Source organism: Mastigoproctus giganteus, chromosome 3 (genome assembly GCF_048544385.1).
Source record: "Mastigoproctus giganteus isolate SK-2022 chromosome 3, ASM4854438v1, whole genome shotgun sequence".
NCBI lineage: Eukaryota > Metazoa > Arthropoda > Arachnida > Uropygi > Thelyphonidae > Mastigoproctus > Mastigoproctus giganteus.
The window spans coordinates 184,266,649-184,291,198 of NC_143577.1; the positions used below are offsets into that span (position 1 = coordinate 184,266,649).

At 40.1% G+C, this 24,550-nt stretch overlaps 1 protein-coding gene across 1 annotated transcript; it reads left to right on the top strand.

The window, feature by feature from the left end:
• The first annotated feature begins 4,047 nt into the window (after positions 1-4,047).
• LOC150088458 (uncharacterized) lies at positions 4,048-22,910 on the top strand. The gene is made up of 3 exons (XM_090370164.1): positions 4,048-4,212; positions 22,135-22,516; positions 22,738-22,910. Exons 1-3 carry the CDS (start codon positions 4,048-4,050, stop codon positions 22,908-22,910), a joined length of 720 nt encoding a protein of 239 aa, XP_090226290.1.
• Positions 22,911-24,550: the final 1,640 nt, after the last annotated feature.

Sequence of the window (24,550 nt, forward strand, 5' to 3'; positions counted from 1 at the left end):
CCCGGTCGGCTTGGTTCTGTGAGTTTGAACTTGGGCAGTAAAAGGATGTTGACTGGTTGCCCCTCAGGGTAATCCCCAAGATCTTGCCTAGAAATCGGAGCGTCATCGGAGATAAGCATAGGAGCAGAACCCTTTTTTGCGAGATATAAGACAGGACTGAGTTTTAGAAGAATTGAAATTAAAAGGTTATTTTTGCCCCACGGGAGAATTAACTGGAGATTAGCATTTAAGGATTTGGCAGTGGATACTCGAGAAGTTGAAGCTGTTTCAGCAGGGCAAGGTTTCTCAAACTGGAAGGTGAAATGCAATGTGCTATATAAAACTATGCCTATCCATAGTCAGCAAAACTATGGATAGGATTTCTGGTCAATGGAAGAAGGTCATTAATATATACAAGAGGAAAAGAGTGGGAGAAAGAACTGAACATTGAGGAACACCAGCATTAATGGAGAAGTTAGAAGACAGAGCCGTGGGCCATCACCCGCAGTGAGCGGTCAGAGAGAAAACTGGATACCCAATTACAAAGAACAGTGGCAAACCAAAGTATGGAATTTAATTTAGAAGGCCTTTATGCCAAACATGATCAAAAGCCTTTGAAAAGTGAAGTGCAATGGCTTGAGTTTCAAACTTTTCCATTAAATTTGTCCATAGATGGATAAAATACACTGCCCTACCATTAATATACGGACACCAGCCTTTAGACAAAAAAAAAAAGAGCTTTTATTGTGTCATTTAATATTTTGTGCTGAAACCTTTTACTTTTATGACGGCCTTCAATTTTCGTGGAATACTCTCAACCAGCATTTTATAAATGTCAGGTGATATGTTCCTCCACTCGGCCTTTAACGCAGCCACCAGTTCAGCCTTGTTCTTTGGGCGATCTCGACGTGCACGTACCCGACGATCCACTACATCCCAATGATGCTCGACAGGGTTCAGATCAAAACTCTGGGCTGGCCAATCCAACTTTTCCACACCCATTCATCAAACCACCCTGTTACGACTCTAGCAGTATGGCATGGCGCATTGTCTCGCTGATACAGGTATAGGCCTTTCCCGAAGTATTGCCATAATATTGGAAGTGCATAACTGTCCACAGTGTTCATGGTTTTGTCGATAACGACTAATGGACCCAAGCCAAACCATGAAAGGAGCCCTAAACTATCACACTGCCTCCACCAAATTTCATTGTAGAGAGGATACAATCAAGAAGGAAGTGTTCCCCGGGCATTCACCACACCCAGGAACGGCTACCAGACGGGTAGAGTGCGAACCTCGCCTCGTCTGTCTATAGGACTGTTTTCCACTGCTCTACAGTCCAGGATTTGCGCGCCTTACACCATGTTAATCGGCGTCTAGCATTTGATGAGGTGATCAATTCTGTTGAAAAATTGAGGTTATTCTGTTGAACGTGTATTCTTGCATACCCACTTTTGAAATTGTCTGTTCGAAGCTCAGTGTGCAAATTTATAGCAGGTTCTGTGACGTATTGCATGCATAGGACCAGTTTCCCCATCCATGGAGGGTTGTCCGGATATTAATGGTAGGGCAGTGTAAGCCAGAATATCACCAGTAGAACGACACTGAGGGAATATATACTGGCGATCGTTGATCAGATGAAAGATTTACAGACAGTTTAAGAGTTGATGGTTAATTGATTTCTCCATTACTTTAGAAAGAGTAGAAGTAAATGCAATGGAACGATAATTGGATGTAAGGGATTTGTCACCCTTTTTAGGAACTGGCTGGATATGAGCAAATTTCCAACAAGGAAAACCACCTTTGGAATAAAAGTGAAAAAAAAAAAAAGACGACACAAAACAAGAGTAGGTTCAGGGGCACAGGTTTTGAGAGAAATACCATCAGGACCTGCAGCTTTCTTATCATCAGATTCATCAAAAACCGTTTTGATATCCTTTTTTGACGGAAGACCACAGGAGGCATTGAATGGAGTGTACTTGGAATGGTTTGAAGTGATTTACCAAGGTCATCAATACAGAGTTGGAAGAAAAATAGGATGGTAGCAGGTCAGCGTTATCTTTGGCTGATGTTGCAACAGAACCATCTGGTTTTGACAGAGGTGGGAACAGAGACGGGCAAAAATTGCGGCCAATAGGTTTGGCAAGAGACCAGAATGCTCGGCTACTATTTTGACAAGAAGCAAGTTTTCTACTCTTAGCCTGTTCTAAATCTAGTTTGGATTGAATAATCACTGCTTTACAAAGTATAAATAATACTTAATAATAATTTTTATTATTACGCAATGTCGCTTATAAAACGTAGTACTGGAAATATTTTATATTAAAAATTCAGAAAAATGATACGATTTCAGAGAATGCAGGCTTAGTGCTTCGCATTAAAAATATTGAAAGGGGTTCGGGAGTAAAAAAAAAAAAAAAAAAAAAAAAAAAAAAGGTTGGTAACCGCTGCTTTACAGGATGATTTGAATAAAACGTTTTCCACTCTTTACAAACTCTTCAGAAGCTTGCAAGTACTGTATTTTCGTGGGCCATGGTTATCTATGCTACTCAGGCTTCTTGACAGTTTTATGAACGGCATTGCTGCGAGCCCTATATTATAGTCAGGGGTAACTTACCACCATCGACCACTTCTCTCTTAATAATAAGTTTTATCTATGCATGCATTTATTACATTTCACAATTAACTTTCGTTGATGAAATTATGTATTAGTACTGTACTCATAAAAATTGCCGAATATTTCTAAGGTTTTCCTGATGTGCTCCGTTTTGTGATTATTGTTCTCAAGTTTTGGAAAAGTGTAGTTCGAATAAACATTACAGTGAAAAACTAATAACATAATAATAAAAATATAATACGAATGAGCAAGAAGTTATAGCCATCCACTATGTATTATCTGATCTCACAGTAATAGAGGAGAATCACAGCAGAGTGGTCAAGCCAAAGGGCGTAGAAGGACCCGCGTTTGAGTGGTTCATGCACAAGGTGATGTTCGTTTCTAAATCACTGTATTTAGAAACGAATATCTCATAATAATAAAAATACAATGCGAATGAGCAAGAAGTTATAGTCATCCATCTTGGATTATCTTATCTCCATAACACACAGTAACAGAGGAGAGTTACAGGCAATTAGTCAAGCGAAATGGCACAGAAGTACTGTACACGCGTTTGAGCGAGTCAGGAAAAAGGTAATGTTCGGTTCTAAATACAGTAATTTAGAAACGAACGCATTTTCTCTATCGTGTGAACTCCTGACTTGATGCAGTCGTGAAGAGGTACAGAAAATTTATTTTTATTTAATGATGGTAATTATTTTCTGACACACCGCCATAAAAAATAACGATAATTAACATAACTATTAATCTGACATGCACAAATAATTTCCTTTTGAATAATAATTGTAAAATAATTTCCTTTTGAGAAAGGAAAAAAACAATTCAGTTTTTCTATAAACCACACTACTAGGAGGGAGTTTTTAGTTAGTAACTTATTCATTACTCCACTATTTCTGCTTCCAAGAAAAGCAGTTATCGGAGGGAATCGAAGGTCATTGCCCTCAAACTAAGTTCACACAACATGACCTACGGAACTTCCTCGCCGGAAATATCCAAGTTGAAGATGGCTTCCGGACAAGTGCCTGTTGTTATTGTCCAAACAGTTTGATGCTTCCCAAACTAATGCTAAACATGCATTTCCAGTTTATGGAACGATTTTTAATCAATCAAGCAGACAGTAGAGAACGTGACTGGACTACCAACACATGTTGACAAACAACCTTTGGGAGTACTGTGACCTTACAAACAACGAACGGACGTTTACATGGGATATCACCCTGCGGAGAAACCAAACCACTCTTCTTGTTCATCAATAGGAAATTTAAAAGCTGAGATGGAGACGAAATTTCATCTCTGCCAGAAGCATCTCACTGAAGACACGTCTGACGGAAAGAAATATTTCTCGTCGGGTCTCGTGCTCGAAACACGTCTGCCGATCCAGCAGTACCAGACAAAAACACCTTCCTATTAGCCGCGGGTAAAAACCATTCTACTTAGTCAAATACTTTATGATGGTTGCGTCACGGGTTTTAGCAGCGGTGATCGTACACCTAATCCGAATGTGCTGGGGTCATGGAAGATTGGTGGAACCTCCCTCTAGAAATGCCATGTGGCGTTTTGGTTTCGAATCGCCTCCGAATTTTCAGGATACGGAGCTCTTCTGTGGAGGAATTGCGGTAAGTTTTGCCCCTTGATACAGTAATTACTTTAGGGATTCCGTTTTTAATTGGCTGCTAGCCTTAATTTTAATCGGAATACAAGATGTATATAGGACAACTAAAACAACTTTCAGCAGCAGTCCTGTAGAGTGCGCTTTATCTTAATGCACGATATTACTACCAATCATATACAGAAGAGATATTTAAATATTGAAATTAAGCTACTTCCATGATATACAGCCAGTATCTCAAGTTTGCATGCTGCTTAAAATTAGTTCTTTTGTATATAATTCTGAGTTTTATTTTACCATTCTACAAGACTATACTGAACAACTAACGATCAGATTCGAATATGAAATTGATTGTTACAGAGTAGGCCATCGCTGATTGTGGGTTCACCGTTCGAGAGTTAGGATTATTCCAGCAAAAAAAAAAAAAAAAAAAAAAGTCAAAATGAACTTTAGGTCAACGATCGATCGGGTATACCTGAACTTCACCAGCCAGATATGCTCGATCGATGACTACGAAACGAATCTGGTTTCGTGGTCATAGATCGAGCTTCTCACCTTCCGTGAAGAAGTAGAATCTTATCACAGTCGAATCCTTAATGTGCCGAGTTATAAAAAAAAATATTTTGTGTATTATAAATTACATTGCTTTATTTTTAAAGAATACACGGTTTACTTCATTTTATTTATTTGTAAAGTACGCATCATAAAAAAGTTGTCTTGCTAAGGAAATTGGATGGACCTGCTAAGTAATAAGTGAAAAGAAAAACATTCACTGCTGCATATTCAATGTAGGACAGCGGGATTCTTCTAAAGAAGTTATAAAACACTTCCCGTCTTAATTTTAAAAATCTTGTTTCTATAAAATTGCTGAAATATTTTCTACCATGAAAATGATGAAATTATTTGTAACATATTAGCATGTTCGCTATTGTTCAGTCCTTTGGAGAGGCGCGATTTCAAATTCTGTAGGAGAGAGACAAGCAATACAATAGTTCGTTTACTTGAATAACGCTAACACCCCACTAACATCGACAGCACTGTGCAGGTCAGTGTAACCTCGACCATCACGTAACTTCACATGCGCTGCGGAGGTTACAAGAAAAAACTCTAACCTGAAATTCGCTGAAGAGATATGAATAGTGTATCCACTTCCGTAATGTTTTCTTGAGGTTAAAGTATTTTATCACACTTAAAATAGGTAGTTTTTTTTTTTTAATTTCTTCTTTTAATAGTCCTGCATTTAACTGTTTCTGTTCAATAAAATTTTCATGAAGAGACATTCAACTGAAATTTTGCTTGAGAACTGGAGAACTTCAGAACTGGAGTTTCTCCTTGAAGTATTGAATACGGAACGCAGAGAAGCATCTTCCCAGACTTAATTCTCCACTTTAAACTGTTTATGGCATTTTATCCCCAAAAACTGATTGGTGTACTTTGTCCACAACAACTTATGTAGACATTCTGTTTGCAAGGAATCCGATAAAGCAACATCTTCATGAAGCATGGCGTTGCCAAGTTCAATTCTGCAGCTGCATATTAGATACTTCGATAAAAGGTAATTTTGTCGCAGGAGCCGCAGATTTTGTGATAAACATGACATTATTAAAAACTTTATATTTCAATCTGCTAGGAACTGTAAACAAACCAAAAAAATTCACGCATTTCCAATTAGAATGTATATTTGTTACCTTTCAGTTTATCCTGTAAAACACCTGTCTCTGTGGCTGGTTTCTTTCAATCGCGTTGTATATAATTACAATAACGATTCTCCCTAAAATACTAGAAAAACATAAGTGGCTGAGTGGCCGAATCGATGCTTGATAAGGAGGAAAAATTGATCTGCTCGCTTGGTACTTTACTTTTTACCGCTAGACTGAAGTGTTTGGATTAAATAACGAAACGACGACTTAAATTTAAATATATAACATTTGATACTGTTGAGAGGCGACTTAGAAACATCTAAACTGAGAGATGAAGGTGGGGAGGATTTCGAAGAACTGCAAATGTTGAAGAACAAATACTTCGTGTTCTCTAAGTATTACAAATACCAGATGGTCATCTGCATGCATATGAAGGGCATTACATGTTCAGCAATCGTATCCACTTTGCAGCACTCCTATACAAGAATTATTGATACAATATATGAATAAACGCAGAAATCTTTATCCGTGACTCATTCCTTATTTTGTCAAATGATCCAGTAATCCTTAACACCGAAAAACACTCGTATCCCTGGGTCGAAGAAACCTCACATACGATTGACTATTCATTAACAACATACATTTAATGTTGGGTATGGTGTTGTTGGAGGAAAATATTATCGGTCTTTCTTTTTTTTTTTTTTTTTTGATTTTACCAGAAATTGGAATACCTACACTTTCTGCGGAACAATATGTGAGAACTGTTGGAAGACATACTCTGCCCACCCCATCCCAAAAATCGACAGAGCAAACGCACGATACTGCACTACCCACTTTTCTCGCGATGTTATGTTTGTTTGTTATATGGTTTTTAAGAGCATTAGCACTAAGGCCATATTGCTCCGGAGATATGCGGTGGTCATTCCCTGACCCTTCCGCATCCTCTGTATTTGGTGGTCACGGGTTCGAACCCCGGTCTAATCAAGAAGCGTGTGCTACGCACTGCTGCTCCTGCCCACCTGGCTACGGAGGAGCCATATGATATGGCACAATGAATCTGGATTTGTCGCGCTAAATGACACTGAACAAAAATGAAGGTTACTTCGAACAGCTGCTTTAATGTTTATTATTTCGGAAATAATGACTACTGCGACTTTTTTCTCCCTTATTTGTTAAGTTGTAGAAAATGCTCCTACATTTGTTCCATGAAATTTTAAAACGCCATGTATATTTAATAATATACTGGGTGTTTTAACAAAAAGACATCACAATCCACTCGCTTATTTTTAGGTTATCTTCTGGACCTTTTTGTCGTATTTGGGCAAAAAGGTTTGAATTTTATGTTAAAATTAGACTGTGCCACCATTTACAATTTGTGATTTCTAAATTTAAATTTTTCCTAATCAGATGCTTTTTTTTTCTCGAAGGGGAAAATTGTTCCCTGCTCTCTGTAAACGAACATAAACTGCGTAAACTGACTTTATTTGGAAAAAAAAAAAAAAAAAAAAACGTAACGAACACGACTGCTATACCGTATGTAATATTCGCTATGCGTGTAGCTCCTACTCAAGCTACAACCGTTGTAGTTTTGTTTTTGATTCAAATGAAATCGGTACATGTTCATTTCGGAAGTACACTGATGACGTTTTCAGAATAAGCTGAGGGCGGGGAACAACTTCCCCATTGAGAAAAATCGCAGCTGATTAGGCAAGATTTAGAAATACCAAAATCTGAACGGAAACATTCAATTTTAACGCAAAATTCAAAAAGTTTAGCTTAAATACTACCAAAAAGTCCAGAATAAATAATGTAAAACAAATATATGATGAATCCAAGTGCCTTTTAATTAAACGCTCTCGGTATTTAATGGAATACCGATTTTTAAAAAATCGCAAAAATGCATAAATGGAAAAGGCACATAATTCTACTGAGCATACACCTAGTAAACTTAATATGCATAAAAAATGCAGGGTACTCACAAAACAACTCACCCAAACTAACTGTCTAGCTTATTATTGACTATGAAAAGATGAAACTTCACGCATATCTTCAAACTTAACTTCACGCATATTTCAGCGATAAAAGTTTGATAAATCATCATCTCAGTGGAAATAAATTATAACAGGGCAATTTTATATCAGATATAATGAATTATATCTGACATAACATTTAGCGATATGTATACATACTTTTATAAATTAATATATACTATGGGGCTTCGCCCCTTGCTCGCTGCGTTCGCTTCTTTTGATAAAATAAAATACTTAAGAAGCTTTGGACTGTGTGTCCCTTCCTCAGCTATGAATACATAAAATGCGTTACTATATCTACAGTGGCGGACAAAAAAACTGCATCACTTGTGAATTATGAAAATAATGTGTTTTGCGCTGCATTGCGGGGTGTAGAAATGTATTTGTTAGATGGGATATATATCTTTGTGAATGAAATCCAATAAAAAGACTCCACCTGATACAGCTAATTGCCATAAATATCTTCTCAAAAGGTAAAATGCGTAATTAATGGAAATATGATAAATCATGCAAATGGCAATCATGACAACCAAACATACATTTTATTGAATTTACGTGTACAAACTGAAATGACAAGTTAACGTAATAGTATTATGTAATGTAAATCAGAAAAATAAGTCTTAAATATTTTGTTGTTCCTCCTCGAGCTGCAATTACAGCCTTGCAACGATCTGGCATAGAGTTAATCAATTTCTGGAAATACGGTTGCCCAATTTCATGTTACCACAACCTTACAATGCTCTCCTGCAACTGAATCTTACTTGTTGCATTCTTCTGAGCAATTTTAGACGACATCATGTACCAGCAATTTTCGATAGGGTTCGAATGTGCCTGTCCAGTCAGACCAATACTAAAGAAAAACATTGGTGTAAGTATGATTTAAGCCTTGTGAGACAAGACAAACTCATCATTAAATCTAAATAGCATAAAACTTACCAATTTTGCTGTGTGGCAAGGTGCTGAATCCTGTTGAAAAATGCAGTTTTGGACGTCTGTGTGGTGATCTCTAATAACGGGTTTCAGGCAGTCCTCTAAAATAGCAGTGTAGATTTCTGCACACACCGTTCCGTTAGTAAACTTAATTCGCCCCACCCGTTTGCTTGTTATGCATCCCCAGACCATCTGACCTACGGGGAACTTTACAGTCAGTGTTATGCGGTCAGGATGGTATGTTTGCAATTTTCGTCTTCTGACATATCGCTTCCCATCCGAGCCATGCAGGTTGAATTTTGATTCGTCAGAAAAGATGGCGGTGTCCCATTGCCCTTTTGTCCATGAAACATGAATTTTATCCCAAGCAAGTCGCTTCTTCCTCATTGGTTGGGTCAACAAAGGCTTCTTCTTTTTCAGACCACATTACTCTGGTGTTGAAACACCAGAGGACATCTCAAAGTGCAGTTTTAGATCGGGAGCGCTAGCATGGCGATTACGAAGGCATAGCCATTTCAAATATCGATCTTGGGAAGGCGTAGTCACTCTCTTACGGCCCGATCCAGGTCTTCTCTTCACATCACCGGTTTCAAGATTTAATTTCAGCATACTGTTGACTGGTGGCAGCCTATTTTATCAGCGGTAGTACGCGTAGAAAGCCCTTCCTGGGACAGAGCAGTAGCTACACTTTTTTTCTTGGTGTCAACTGAACATATGGAGCCATACTTATAACTCCGCAAAACAGGATACTAAGGAGCGTGTGTACCGTTCTAACGCCGTATTTATAGAAACGGCTGATATAATACCCTGCAATTACTGTCTGATGCAATATAAGCATTACCTGACGCAATATATTTGCTTTGCGACAAAAAATGACTGTAATGTACGTTCCACTACATATGTTAGTTTTTTTAAGGTGATGTAGTTTTTTTTCCCCGCCAGTGTATATAATATCGGTGAAGAGACATCATAGACAACTCTTAAAGAAAAGCTACGATCGTAGTGTGAAAGGCATAATTTCATTTGTATCTCATATTGTGACTACCTTCATAACGAGTTACCATGTATTGCACTACATCGAGTAAGTAACGCTTCACTAATAGAGAAGACTATTGCTACTAATTCTCTGAGGGCACAAACACCCAGACAGCCACCGTTTCAAAGCTAGTTGGCTTTTCATCGGTGGGTGCATTTCACACTACGATTGTAGTTTTTCTTTTAGAGTTGTCTATGGTGTATCTACACCGACATTATACAGATATAGAATCTTAAACTCTTAAAATATTATGACTTGTTGCATTTAGTTTATTTGAATAAATACGTTAAATATGGAAATCAAGGATGGTACCGCGTGGTTATGTTAGGCGTGACCACGCTTAAACAGAAGCTCGTTTTACCACAGTAAAACAAGCTTCTGTTACGTATTGCACGTAATCCGCATCCCTCTTCTTCCATTGGCTGAATAAATATCATTAGGAGGAAAAATATTTTAATATATAGAAAGATATGTATACCTCATTACATGTAATTTCAAAGACTGGTATAAAATTAACGAAATGAACAGAATTAAATGATGAAATAAAATTAATGAAGTGAACAGAATAAAATTAATCAAATGAACAGAATAAAATCATGAAAAAAAAAAAAAGAAAGAAAACAAAAAACTGAATTAAAACAGCGTCCTCCAAAAAACAAGTGCACCCCCAAGGGAGCTCGGAAAGCTTTGAGAACCTTCGTAACAGCGAAATTTTAAATACCTATATAACAAGTGGGTGAAAAATCAGAAATTGCAGTTATAAAAAAAATCGGATTCCATCAACCACAACAGCTGCAATGCTCTGAAAATAAATCGGACATTTTTCCCTCGGGTAATTAAGGCGAATTCACAATTTTTTTTTTTTTTTTTTTTTTAATGAAAACCTCGTGTTTCAGGAACTTATAGTACTTAGTACCGTGCATGGGTTGAAGTTCAGAAGATGAAAGATACTTGTTGACATTAGACTTTAACTTCAGTAGATTGTAATTTTAAGGAAATACGTATGAAGGAAGGTTGATCCAGTAAACGGAAGTTGAATGAATAAACAAAGATGAAAAATTGGTTCTGTGAGTTTGAAGTTCGACAGTAAAAGGATGTCGACTGGTTGCGGCACGTGTTCGGACTGCTTTGGAAGAGGGGTCGGGAATTATAGAAGTTAATTCAGAATGGTGCCCACGGAAGAATCTATAGAAAAGCATGCAGGAGGAAAAAAAATGTCTATGAGACAGGGAGTGGAGAGACTGTTAGAAAAGAGTCAATAATTAAGCTAACTGCCTTCTTTCGAATGGAATCTAGAATCCTGAGAGAGGTTTTGGGGGCACTGCCCCAGATGTGGAAACAATATTCCATAGTAGGGCGAATTGTGATTTGTACAGAGTGAACAGCTGTTTGGAAGAAAAGTAACGTCGAAAGTGAAAGAGAAAAAGCAGTTTTTTAGATGCAGAGCAGCAATATTTGTAATGTGCTTATGCCAAGAGAGATTAGAAGTCAGGGTAATCTCCAAAAGAGATATATGATCTTGCCTAAAAATCAGTGTCATCGAAGATAAGCACAGGAGCAGAAGAATCCTTTTTGCGAGATAAGGCAAGACTGTGTTTTAGAACGACTGAAATCAACTAAGTTCAAGCCGCGATACTAAATGCTTTCCAAGCCAGAAAGGAAATTGCAATAATTTATGCCGATATAAAAGCAGCCTTCGATAGTCTGGATGTACATGCCTTACTTCATCTGCTCCAACACGCCTTCCAAATAAAAGGAAATTTGCTGAAGTTCCTATAGGCCCTACTTATTTGTCGGTCCATTTATTACCGCACAGATAGTCAGATCCTCCAACGCCAACACCATGCAGAATTTCCACAGGGTGCAGTTTTATCTGGACTCCTCTTTACCGCCATGATGATCGCGTTCTGCAAGGGTAGGGATGATGTATGCGCTTATGCAGACGATATTAAGATCCTAACACCCATACAAACGTCCATGAACAAGGGGCATTGTGTAAGCAGATTAATTATAAGCTTCCGAACTTATTCGTGTACTTGAACAAATTTGGCTTGGCCCTAAATCCGCAGAAGACTGTAATCATGGTGTACTCGCTCAAAAAATCGCCCACGCTCGTACACCCGAAACTTAATGGCAAACCTATCCCAGTTGTTGAGACGCATAGAGATCTGGGAGTAACATTTGATACGAAACTTGCGTTCAAGTCTCATATTGACCTGATTGTAAAGAAAATGAACTATTTACGTTGGGCAACAAAACAGCACCTCTTGCACGTGAAACAGACTGCAACAATCGCACGATATTTAAGAACCACAGTGTATTCGGCCATTTTGTATGGCGCCGAATTGTGGGCGTCAGGCACCCCTACCCACATTAGGAGAATATATGCGAGTGAATTCTGGCTGCTGAAGTGGGCAAACCATAAGCACCATCTCCCTCAACAGTTAAGGACTACGCAGCTCTCTGAACAGCTTAAACTGCAGCGTTTACCAAACATCACTGCCTGGAAACGATTAACTACAATAAAAATGATGACTGGCACGATATCATCACCATGCTTCTGGCAGCTTTGTGAGTGGCACATCCTGCCATCTGCATTAAGAGGCACAAAATCCGTGAGAATGAAGACCAACAGACTGAAGATGGCCGACAGATTTATACCCGCCAGTGCGTTATAATCAATTCATTGCCTAACACATATCGGAATTGATCTACTAAGGCTCATAGAAGATCTGAAATATAGGAAACAAACCGCGGTATAGGTATGTTGAGGGTCTGACGGCTCCGGGGATTTCTCCCATCTCCGCGTATGTTCTTTGTATCGAGTGACAGTACCCTGTCTATGCCAGAGGTTTAAAAATAATGTATGGGTTATGTGGTATGTAGTTTGTTGTGCCCATTGTTCATCCGGCCTGTTGGCCGCCGGGCCCCCAGTGGGACCCGGCGTTACCATACCTAGCGACGGGGACGCCGGCCGGGTGTACCAAGAGACTAATTATACTCTGGCAGGTCCTGCCACTTACTTTCCTGGGATTTCGGTGATGAGGACCTAAAATAAAGGTTGGAGTTATCGCTAAGTTGGAGTTATCGGTTTAAGTAAAATTGCATTTAGAAAGCGCTGCGTGGGGTTTTACGCTGAAAGAACTATTTCTAGAGAGCCTAAAAGGTCGGGCAAAATTTGATGTGATTTAAATTTGGACATGTGGGGCAGTCGCTGTACAAGAGAAAGTGTTGGGAGGGGAGGGTGAAGACTGGGGGGATGAAATAGGAAGAAGAGGGGTCGGATAGAGAGGTGACCCCCCATTTTCAGTGGGGCATGCCCATGCCCCACCAGAGTGAAAATATGGGGAGGCGAGGAGAGGAGAAGAGCAAATACCCCCTCCCCCTCCCCGAAAAAAAAAAAAAAAAAAAAAACCGCACAAGGGAGTGCAGTTTTGGGTCGACAGTAGGCCATTCAAATCATCCTAAAGTCTTGTCTTTCTGTGGTATGGTGAGTTTTTTGCTTGTGTTTTTTTTTTTTTTTTTTTTTTTTTTTACTTGTTTGACCTCCTGCATTCTTTCTAGTTGGGTTGCCTTTGGTATATTTCTATCATTGTTTTCCTTCTAGAAAATAGATCCTGGGCATATTGACTGAGTGCCTTGTAGTCCTCTTGAGTGTCTAGCAGTCTGGGTTCTTGGTTGTCTGGGATATATTGGATTGACGTTATTAGCTGTAGTCGCAGGTCGTCATACAAATCGCACTCAAACATTAAGTGTCTCCAGGACTCCGGGTTGCCACAGGGACAGTCTGCGTTATTTATGATGCCAAGTTGGTGAAGTTTAGCTTTAAACGGGCCGTGTCCTGTAAGGAGGAAGGTGGTATTTCGACCAGGGTGAAACCACACTGGCGCCTTAGGGTACAGCTTAGTGACAGTGGGGAGGAATCTTCTGGTCACTGCACCTTTTTCTGTGTTGCTCCATCTCCTCTGCCAAATCTGGATGAGGTGGTCGGTGATTCTTCTCTTCTCATAGTTGCCGTCATTAGTGATGTCAGTGGTGAGGTCATACATCGTAGCCGATGTGTTTCTGGCAAGATGGTAGAGCAGACCACAGCGGGTAGCTTCGAGATCCAGGGGTAGAACTCCTACCAGGACTTGGAGGGCAGCCGTGCTAGTCGTTCTAGTTGCTCTCGACATGGTAAGGAGGATGGTCCTCTGAATGGTTTCGAGGATCCGTTTATTCACTTCTAGTGCCGCCCTCGCGTACCAGACAGGGGAGCCATATGTGATGGCAGGGATGAAGAGAGCTTTGTAGTACAAAGACAGGGTAGTACGTCTGAGTCCCCAGTCCCTGCGAGTGACTCTAGCGAGGAGGGCCGCATATCTTCTTATCTTTTGTTTAATATATTCTAGGTGTGGCTTGAAATTTAATTTTCTGTCCAGGATTATTCCTAGGTATTTAATCTGTTCGCACAGCTTAACTGTTTTGTTCTCAATCTTAATTTGTGGTGGTCTCCTTAAGTCTAGCGTACCTTTTAGCAGCACCGAATTTGTCTTGTCGGGTGCTAGTTTGAGCAAGTGTAGCTTCGTCCAATCTAGCAGCTTTTGCAGGGCATCATTTGCTTGGATTTCTAAGGAGGATCTGCTGTCAGCCTCGATGGTCAAGATCAAGTCATCTGCATAGGCCTGGGCCTCCACACCACCCAGATCCATGGCGAGGAATTCGTCCAGAACAAAGTTCCACAGGAGCGGCCCCAGGACAGAACCCTGGGGGCAGCCCCTGCGGACTGGGCGACTGAGGCATTTATATGGTGTGCTAACTTGCACTGCTCTATCAGCCAGGTAATCCTTCATGCAATAATAAAGATTCAATGGAAGGTTGGCAGCTCTGAGTCTCGCCAAGACGCTCGGCCACCAGAGGGTGTCGAACGCCCCAGCGAAATCCACTGCGATGACGAGGAAGTATTTCCTTTTACAATGGGCGACTCTAGAGAGGAGATTCTGTATTGCTTCGATAGTGGATTTGCCAGGAGTAAATCCGTATTGCTTTGACATGTCGCAGTGTGGTTCAGTGAGGCTACTGTTGCATAGTAGTTGTGTGAATTTCTGTCAAGAACTGTGTGTACGCAATTGAATAATATATATCTCGCACAAGTTGATCAGTGGATGTGATGTTAAGATGAACTTTTGTATTAAAATTGCCAGGACTCTAGACAGAAATGTAGTGAAGAGTAATGCAGTTTAACTGTCATCTTTTCGTGTATATTTAAGCTTTCTTGTATATTTTAGACATTCTTTTATTCACATTTTATGATAATCCCTGGCATTTTCTGCCGTGAAGGGAATTTGTCATTTACCAATGTACACCTATATTTTAAATTTGGTAGGACAAATAAAGATTTATTTATTTAAGTTATCTTTGCCACACTGGAGATTAGCATGTAAGGAACTGGTAGCGGTTATGCGAAAAGTTGAAGCTGTTTGTGCAGGGAAAGGTCTCTCAAACCAGAAGGCGGAATGCAATGTGCTATCATCAACGTCATCAAAATCCATTGACCGGAAATCCTATGGATAGGATTTCCGGTCAATGGAAGGTCATTAATATACAAGAGAAAAAGAGTGGGGGAAAGACCTGAACATTTGGGAACACGAGCATTAGTCGAGAAGTTAGAAGACAGTGAGCCATCTACCATCACCCGCAGTGGGCGGGCAGGGAATACTGGATACCCAGTTACAAAAAACAGAAAATCATAAGATGGAAGCTTATTTAGAAAACCTTTATGCCAAATACAATCAAAAGCCTTTGAAATGTCAAGAGAAAGTGCTTGAGTGTCACCAAACGTTTCCACTGATTTCGTTCATAGATGGGTAACGTAAGCCAGAACATCACCAGTGGATCGACACTGACGGAATCCATACTAGCGTTCATTGATCAGTTGGAAGTTTTCTAGATAGTTTAGGAGTTTTCGACAAATTTATTTCTCCATTACTTTAGAAAGAGTAGAAGTAATTGAAATGGGACGATAATTAGATGGGAGGGATTTGTCACCCTTTTGAAGAACTGGCTGGATATAGGCAAATTTTCAAGCAGAAGGAAAAACAACTTTAGAATAAGTGAGTAAAAAAAAGGGACACAGAACAGGGGTAAGTTTATGAACACAGGTTTTGAGAGCAAGTAGAAGAACCAACAGAACCAGGAGCTTTCTTAGCATCAAGATTTTTCAAAAATCCCTCTAACATCCTTTTGACGGAAGACCACAAGAGGCATTGAATAGAGTGTACTGGGAATGGTGGAAAGTGGTTTACCATGATCATCAATAAACAAGTTGAAAGAAAAATAAGTTGCTAACAGGTCAGCTTTATTTTTGGCTGAAGTGGCAAAAGAACCATCTGCTTTTGACAGAGGTGGGAACAAATATGGGCAAAAGTTGCTTTGGTATTTTTTTTTTAGGAGCATTAGCAACTAACGCCATATTGCTCCGGGATATGCGGTGGTCATTCTCTGACCTTTCCGCATCCTCCGTATTTGGTGGTGACGGGCTCGAACCCCGGTCTAATCAAGAAGCGTGTGCTACGCACTGGTGCTCCTTCCCACCTAGCTACGGAGGCGCCCCGGCAAAAGTTGCGGGTGATAGCTTTTACAAGAGACCAGAATACTCAGCTAGCATTTTTATAAGATGCAAGTTTTCTACTCTTAGCCTGCTCTAAATCTAGTTTGGACTGATTAATAATTGCTTTACAATATGAATTTTGATGTAGGCAGAGAATGAACCTGGAGATTTAAGGTTTCTGGAATATTTCCATGCGTTCATGCGACATGTTCGGATTTGTGATTGTTGCTCAAGTTTTTGCTACTAAACTTCCATCCAGTGGTTTTCAACCGGGGTACCGCAACAATATTCCAGGGGTGCCACGTAATTTGGGTTTAAGTTACTTAAACTTATTTTTTTTTTTTAAATTTAAGTATTTATTTCATTATTAAAAGGTGTACGGTATCTTTTTAATTTTGTGGTGATCTATAATTGATGTTTATTTAGTACCTCTACATAAAGAATAAAATTATTACATATATATAAAATGTATATTATGAATTGTAATTATGTTTATAGTTCATATTGTAATAACTATCATATAACATATTTTATACATACAGAGAGAATCGGATCTAACAGGCAGAAAATTGAGTACGGGTGCCACGAAATAAAATAAATTACTTAGGAGTGCCTTATTAAAAAAAAGGTCAAAACCACTGGCAGCCTTCATTAATGAAGGAAGTAACGAGGGATGCTCTAAACATCCCTCGTCACATCCCATGTTGGTCTGGCATATTCTCCTGTCTAACGATGATATCTAATATATCAGGTGAACTCAGTTTTTCGGATAGAAGCTGAGAGAGAGAGTGAGAAGGTTCCTAGAGATGATGTGATACCTCCAAGGAAGCGTATTAAGATTGGTGACTAGAACAGATTTTGAGATTGTAGGTATTAGCCCAGCAACCCTATTAAGCCATTTCAAAATCCAGTATTGCAGGGAAAGGAATCTGGCTTGGTATGATGAGGGTGCTGAGGACCATATAGTTGAGGCATATAAAGGAATTGGGATTATGCATCGAAGAATGTGTTTGATGATAAGGTGCGGGTTATGGAAGTTGGATATCTCCTGTTTTACTGCCCATAAACCCGAATATGTTTTCATTTGAGTGGCATTAAAGTGAGGCAAGAAGGTGAGGTCTTTGTCCCAGGTGACACCCAAATCCATAAGGATTTGGGTGTCACACTCAATCCATAAGGATTTGGGTGTCACCTTTTATGTTGGGTGACATTTTTAACTGGGGAGTTGGCTATAATGATGTTCACATCGTTGGTATTTTTCTTCTTGGTGACAGAGAGTTGTGAAGTTTTCTCTTTGTTAATGGAGAGCCCAATCGTATGAAGGTAATTTTCCAGTTCATGTAGCTGGCCGTTGGAGCTCACAGTAATAGCCTGAGGGCATTTTGTGATGAAGAACTTAATATCATCTGCGTAAGTAGTAAAATTACTATGATTTGCTCAAGATGTTCTCATTAAAATATATGCAATCTCAAATCATCCTACAAAGACTAAGAGCTAGAGACTGGAAAAAAATTGCTGCTAGCCATCCTGATCAAACGCTTACCAATTTAGCTAACTTGTTAAAAGACATCGCCCATGAAGGAGCTTCCAAATCCGTTCGCCTGCCTTCCAGGACCAAGAACTGGTTTACCAGCGACGCGAAACTCGCCTTCATCATGAAACAGAAACTATACAGGAAATGGCAAAGGACACGGGATCTAGCCGACTACCAGCTCTACAAAAAACATCGGGCACGCTTCCTACGCATTCGGAGGATGGCACAGAACGAGTAGATTGCATACAGAATGAAACTTGGGAAAAGAATCTACACCAACAAGAACCAACATTCTCCCATAACCACTGACATCTTTCTCGCGTGGGCTAACTCGCTCGAAACTAAGCCCCCGTCTGCCCCAAACCCTTTATTCGGGCTAATCCACCAGCTAACCAAACATCACTGGATAAAATAGCCATCACAAAGGAACGCCTTACTGAGATCATCAACAGTCTTCCCTACAAGTCTACCACTGGCCCGGATGGATTCCCTGTTTTCATGATTAAACTATGCAGCGTATGTATCAGACATCGTGCTTGACGCATTCAACTCCATCCTCGAAACAGGAGTTTACCCTACCATCTGGAACACATGTTTCTCCCGTTCCAAAAAAGTCTGACCCAAAATCGCCTAACGACTACAGACCAATTTCCGCAGGATGCACCTTCCTCAAAATTTTGGAAAAAGACATACTCCCTGCTCTCACCCATCACATGTTCCGCCACAAACCTCCATAGTGTACTACCTGGACGATCCACGATCACCAACTTCATGGACACACTGTTCAGAACTGAAGGTACCTTAAGTAACAAAGAGCAACTGGATATTATAAAGTATAAGGTATGTTCGTGTCAGACGGCACCTGGGATTTCTCCCATCTCCGCTGTATCGAGGACAGTACACTGTCAAGCCAGAGACTTAAAAGTGTGTGGGCCGTGTCTGTGCAGTGCCCATTGTTTGGCCACCAAGCCCCTAGTGGGGCCCGACGTTGCTCATACCTCGCCACGTGGAGGCTAGCCGGGTGTGTCCAGTATCACAAGTTGCTCTGGCAGGTCCTGCCACCTAGTTTCCTGGGATTTCGGTGGCTAGGACCTTAAAAAAAAAAAAAAAAAAAAAAAAAAATTTCACGCGTTTGACGTTAATTCGATTGCTGTTAGGAAATCGCTGGTTCGGGTTGAACGCTAGAGAAATGTGTTAAAAGGCCTAACAGGTCGGGCAAAACTTTGATGTTATTATATTTGGACGTGTGAGGCTATACGCTAGATGAAAGATAATAGTGGGAGAGAGGGAGGGGAGGCTGGGAGTAGAAGTATGGGTCGATAGAAGAGATGACCCCTGCTAGACAGTGTGGCATGCCCATGCCACACCAGAGGGAAGTTTGGATGGCAGGTAGGGAGATTCCGAAAAGTTACCCTCCCCTGCTAGGCGATCCAGGGCTAGGTGTCCAGCCTGGGTCACCGTATGGCTTAGGCAGCGATCAGCTGCTGTCCTGGTCTTTTTCCAATATCTTGGTTGTCCTTTCCTTGTGGTGCTGGTCAGTTTGTCACATCCATGTGTTTGGTCAAGTATGATTGTCCTTTCCTTGGGATTAATTTCCTTTTGTCTCATCTCTGGTTTAAGTCAGGTGTGCAGTGCTGGTTGTCACCAGTTCTTGTGGTTAGTTGTGGTTGTTGAGTCAACTGTTGGGTTGAGAGGAAGCTGTTTCTCTAGGTGTTACAAACTTGCGGTTTTCCTGTTTGTCGCAGAAGGTGGTTACTTTATTGAGAGCTTAGGTTTCCTTGACTTGTGGTGTGATAAGATCTTGGGGTCCCAATTCATTCTTCCCCTAGTGTGGTTGTGTCATTTTGTTGTTTGCACTTTCTCCTATGTTGGTAATTCCTTTTGTTGTCATTTATCTCGCCCCTTTCCTAGTTGGAGTTTGGTGGTTGTGGTAAAGTTTGTCGCTTGGCATATACGACCTGGGAAAAGTCTGAGAAGGCTCTGAAAGTCTCGACACTCTCCAGAAGGTGGTGTTCATTATTTATCGGGATGAATTAAATCTTGGTGATTAATACTAATCTGAGGTCCTCGTAGTGTTGGCATTCGGCCAACATGTGGTCCCAGGTCTCAGGGAACCCGCAGGCACACAGGGGGGAGTCCACTAGTCGGAAGGTGGCCAGTTTACTTCTGATGGCGCCATGTCCTGCCATCAGATATGTAACACGAAGACCTAGGGAAAACCAGGCCGGTAGCGTCGGGTAGACTATTTATCTCGGGGAAGAATTTTTTGTTATTTGTCCCTTTGTTATTTCGGACCACCGTTGTTGCCATATCCAATGGAGGTAAGCTAGAAGCCGCTTCTTTTCATTTGCTCTGTTGCTTGCAGGATCTGTGGTGAACTCTTTGTATGTGGTGCTTTTGCCCCGACCAAGTTGGAAATTCATCCCAGCTCGAACCACCTCCAGGTCAAGGGGCAGGCTTCCTGTCATCACTTGAAGCGCGGGGATGGAGACTGTGTGGCAAGCTCTTGTCATGGTGAGTAGCGCCGGTTTTTGGATGGTGAGAAGCTTTCTAGAATTTACCACACTTGTGGCTTTGTTGTACCAGATTCCAGAGGCATAAGTCACCGTAGGGATGAATACAGCTTTGTATAAGAGGGAAAGGGTGCGCCTCTTCAACCCCCCAGTCTTTTCTTGCCACTATTTATCATTGCTGCGTATGTTTTCATTTTCTTCTGTAGATTTTTTGTGTGGTAGTAATGTGAGCTTCTGTCCAGGGTGATGCCCAGGTATTTTAGATCGGTCGTTATTTTAATGGTTTTGTCCTGTATTTTGATTAGCGGCGGTCTCGTTGAGGCACAGTGCCCTTTTAGCAAGATGAATTGAATTTTGATCGGTGATATTTGTAGACGATGTAGCTTGGTCCAGTGTTGCAGAACAGTCAGGGCGTTGTTGGCAGCAGTTTCAACCTGTGCCCTATAGTTTCCAGCTATGAGCAAGGCGAGATCGTCCGCAAAGCCTGCGCTCGGACATCCCCCAGGTCCATGGCCAGATATTCATCCAGCAACTGGATATTGTATTCCTCCTCATTAAGGCGGCCTTTGACAATCTGCCTACGCGTGCATTATGTGCCATACTGTGCAACTACTTCAAAATCTCGTTCTCCTTAGGAAACTCCTTCAGTCCAGGACCCTATGCATCAGAACCATAATCACCGCATTCTCTGTTCCAGAGGGCTCCCCCAAGGGGACGTTCTCTCTGCCGCCCTCATTAGGAAATAAATGTGAAACTGATGAAGACGTCGTTCAGTCTAAATACCAAAGGCTAAATGCATTCAGGCCATCCTTGCCTAAACGCAGTTTTTCTACATGTGCACTTGCCATCTGGATAAGAGTATGTTAAGGGTCAAAGCAACTAAAGCAACGAAGAGTCTGGATTCAGATAAATATCTTGAAATTTTCCTGTACATTCAGGTAAATAAGAAGTTCATAATCTCAACTAATTTTAACTGTATCAAATTAATTATTGCATATTCGAACATACAGCTTCAATAATTGTAAATCTATGTTTATAAGACTCTGTAACCGTATATGTATACATCATTTCTTGGAAGACACCCTGTTATCCCGTGACCATTCAGTGTCAACGCTTTAGATTTAAAAAAAAAAAAAAAAATCTTAATAATAACAACATACCGTGCCCGCAATTTCTGTATTATTCAGTTGGTTTGCTGGATGCGGAAAACTACGTAACCATTGCCTGACTAACTCGGCAATTAAAAATAAAGCCGATGAAAATTCCTCTTTTCTTTTTACGGGATCCGAAGTGCGGTTGTTTTCACCCCCACCAATGGACAAATGACAAAAATGTGGCAGCGGTTATATAAAAAAAAATATCATTACAATGCCTCGCTCTTCTACGCGTAAGAAAGGACATTTTTCTATGTAATAGAAAAGCAATAGGCTTAACAAATTTAAATAAATTGATATTAATAATGAATAATTGAGACCTTGAACTTCATTTTCTGGATGCCACTCGTAATTACGGAAAATGTCTTGGAAAAAAAAAAAATCATGTGAATACGCCAATTTTCTCTCAATGTACGAATAATTGGCAACACAAATATGTAGGAAAATAATTAACAACAATATTTTGCAAACTTCAGGTGTTGATAGATCATTTTCCCTTTTAGGTTCAATGGAGACAAAATAACGGCTCTTGTGGTCCTTGCGGTGATAGGTATGATCTACCGAAACCTCGACCACATGAAACGGGTGGAAATTTTTCAAAAGGAATTATTGGGCGCACCTACCAACCAGGAAGAGTGGTGGATATTGTTATCGATATTGTAGCGAATCACCAAGGCTGGTTTGAGTTCTCGTTGTGCTCTCGGAACGAAGAGCAAGATGAAACGGAACAATGTTTTCAGAAACATCCACTGGAACTCATTGATGGTCTCCAGGGAACGCGTTACATGTTACCTCATAACAGGACTGGTTTATTCATAATCCCAGTTAAGCTTCCGAAAGATGTAAGCTGTTCTCATTGCGTTCTGCGCTGGCACTGGTTATCCGGTAAGTAGAGTTGGTTTTTTTTTTTTTTTTTTACAATGTTTCACTATCAGTTGCGTTATTAAATTTCGTCAGATGTCTTTTGCGTTGTTAGATCTTACAAAAAAAAAAAAAAAATTCCCAATTACCTACTGTATTAAAACTTAAATAATGTATTTTTAATACTTGTTTGTTACGTAATGCTTTTTTTTCTCTCTCTCTCTCTCTCTTTCTCTTTTTTTTAGCGAACAACTGGGGAGTTTGCGACGATGGAACCGAGAGAGTAGGCTGTGGACCACAAGAAACGTATCGCAACTGTGCTGATGTTTCTATAAAGGCCGGAGCTGGTATTCGGTCTCCTTACTTCAGTGACTCAATACCTTTTTATAACAGAAATGAAGCTTCTTTTATTCAATAGATTATTTAATAAAATAAATTAATTATGTCTCTTGTGATTATAACTGGAAACAAGTTATGACTACGGGTTGGGTTAGCAGTTCTGGAAAACAAGACTGCTAACCTACAGCTAAGTGGTTCTTAAGAAAAGATTTGTACATATGCAATTATTCATTACACTTCACTTTATGATCATTGCAGACACAAATGCTTTGAGAACATATTCCTCTACACTAATGTGCAGAAGTTAAGCTCAATCTTGCAATTCTAAAAGATTTTTAGAACCTTTAGTAGTAGAATTTTTTACTATTTTCTATTATACTAAAGATTCTACTTAGAATTCTAAAAGATTTTTAGTAGAATCTTTAGTAGTACAATTTTTAGTAGACTTTTTTTACTTTCTATTCTACTTTTAAAGTAGAATCTTTGGTAAAATTATTCATTACACTTCACTTTATGATCATTACGGACAAATGCTTTGAGAATACATTCATCTACACTGATATGGAAAAGTTAAGCTTCAATCTTAGAATTCTGAAAGATTTTTAGTAGAAGAGTATTATTCACTACAAGAAGAGTCAGAACTAAGGGTGCGCGAGGAGGCAGCTGGGGAGAGGGTGAACACACACCATCATGTGAACTGGAACAGGCGCTTACATAGAAATTTGTTCCTAGTACCGTTAGGTATGCCTCTGATGGTAAAATTCGATTATACTGTGTTTAAAAAGAAATACGACTACTTAAGTGAATAACCAGAAAACTGAGGAATCAGGCCCACATAACTCAGGTATATGTTTAATAATGAATATAATCGCACTGGCTGCCAAATAGCTTATATAAACAGATTATATCAAGCTGAAAATTAAGACTTTGTTTGTGGTACTAGTTTAAAAAAAAAAATACTGCAATTCAGCGGAACTTGTCGATAGATTTAATTAAATAACCTTCTGAAAATAATTTTAATCTGTTAAATTGATCTTTCCGGACTATAGTATGTATAGTTCTCTGTAGAGGTGTGTGTGTATTTACGGTCCGACTTGCAAGTTACGCAGGCTGAAACACCAAGGAGTATCTCACGAGGAGTAACTCGAAAATACATTGACAGCTATGCGTTAGGAACACTTCAAGCTACGAATTCATCCGCAGCGTCTACCGCTCCACAACGCACCTCATTATACAAGGGCATAGCCTGGCCTTACAGCATTCACTAGATCTGTGTTCTATGGAGAAAACGAGTAGGAAACAATGTCATTCCCCACTCGAATTCCAAGTGGGGAATGATCTCTGGGAACAAGATTAGCAGGGGGTGAGGTGAGCATCTCGAACACTGCCACTTTTATCAAGTATTCTCTACTCGTCTCTCATGTGCATCAAGAGAGGCTCAACGGCGGAATGAACACGAGTCAGAGGTACAAAGATAGCTAGCCGCGAGTTGTTGCCCAAAGAAGCAAATGGAGGGTTCAACATTCCTTCCGGTGGAACAGACACGCCACAGTGTAGCAAATTACCACACAAAACAACAGTGTGCGATTGACTCATTTTAATGGGGACCATGTGGGACGCTGGCACGTTGAGATATCGCAGCCGACGGCTCACCCAAATGATCAAGTTGGAGGGAAATTATTGCATCATGCGGACGGCCGAGTGAGGCATACTATACAC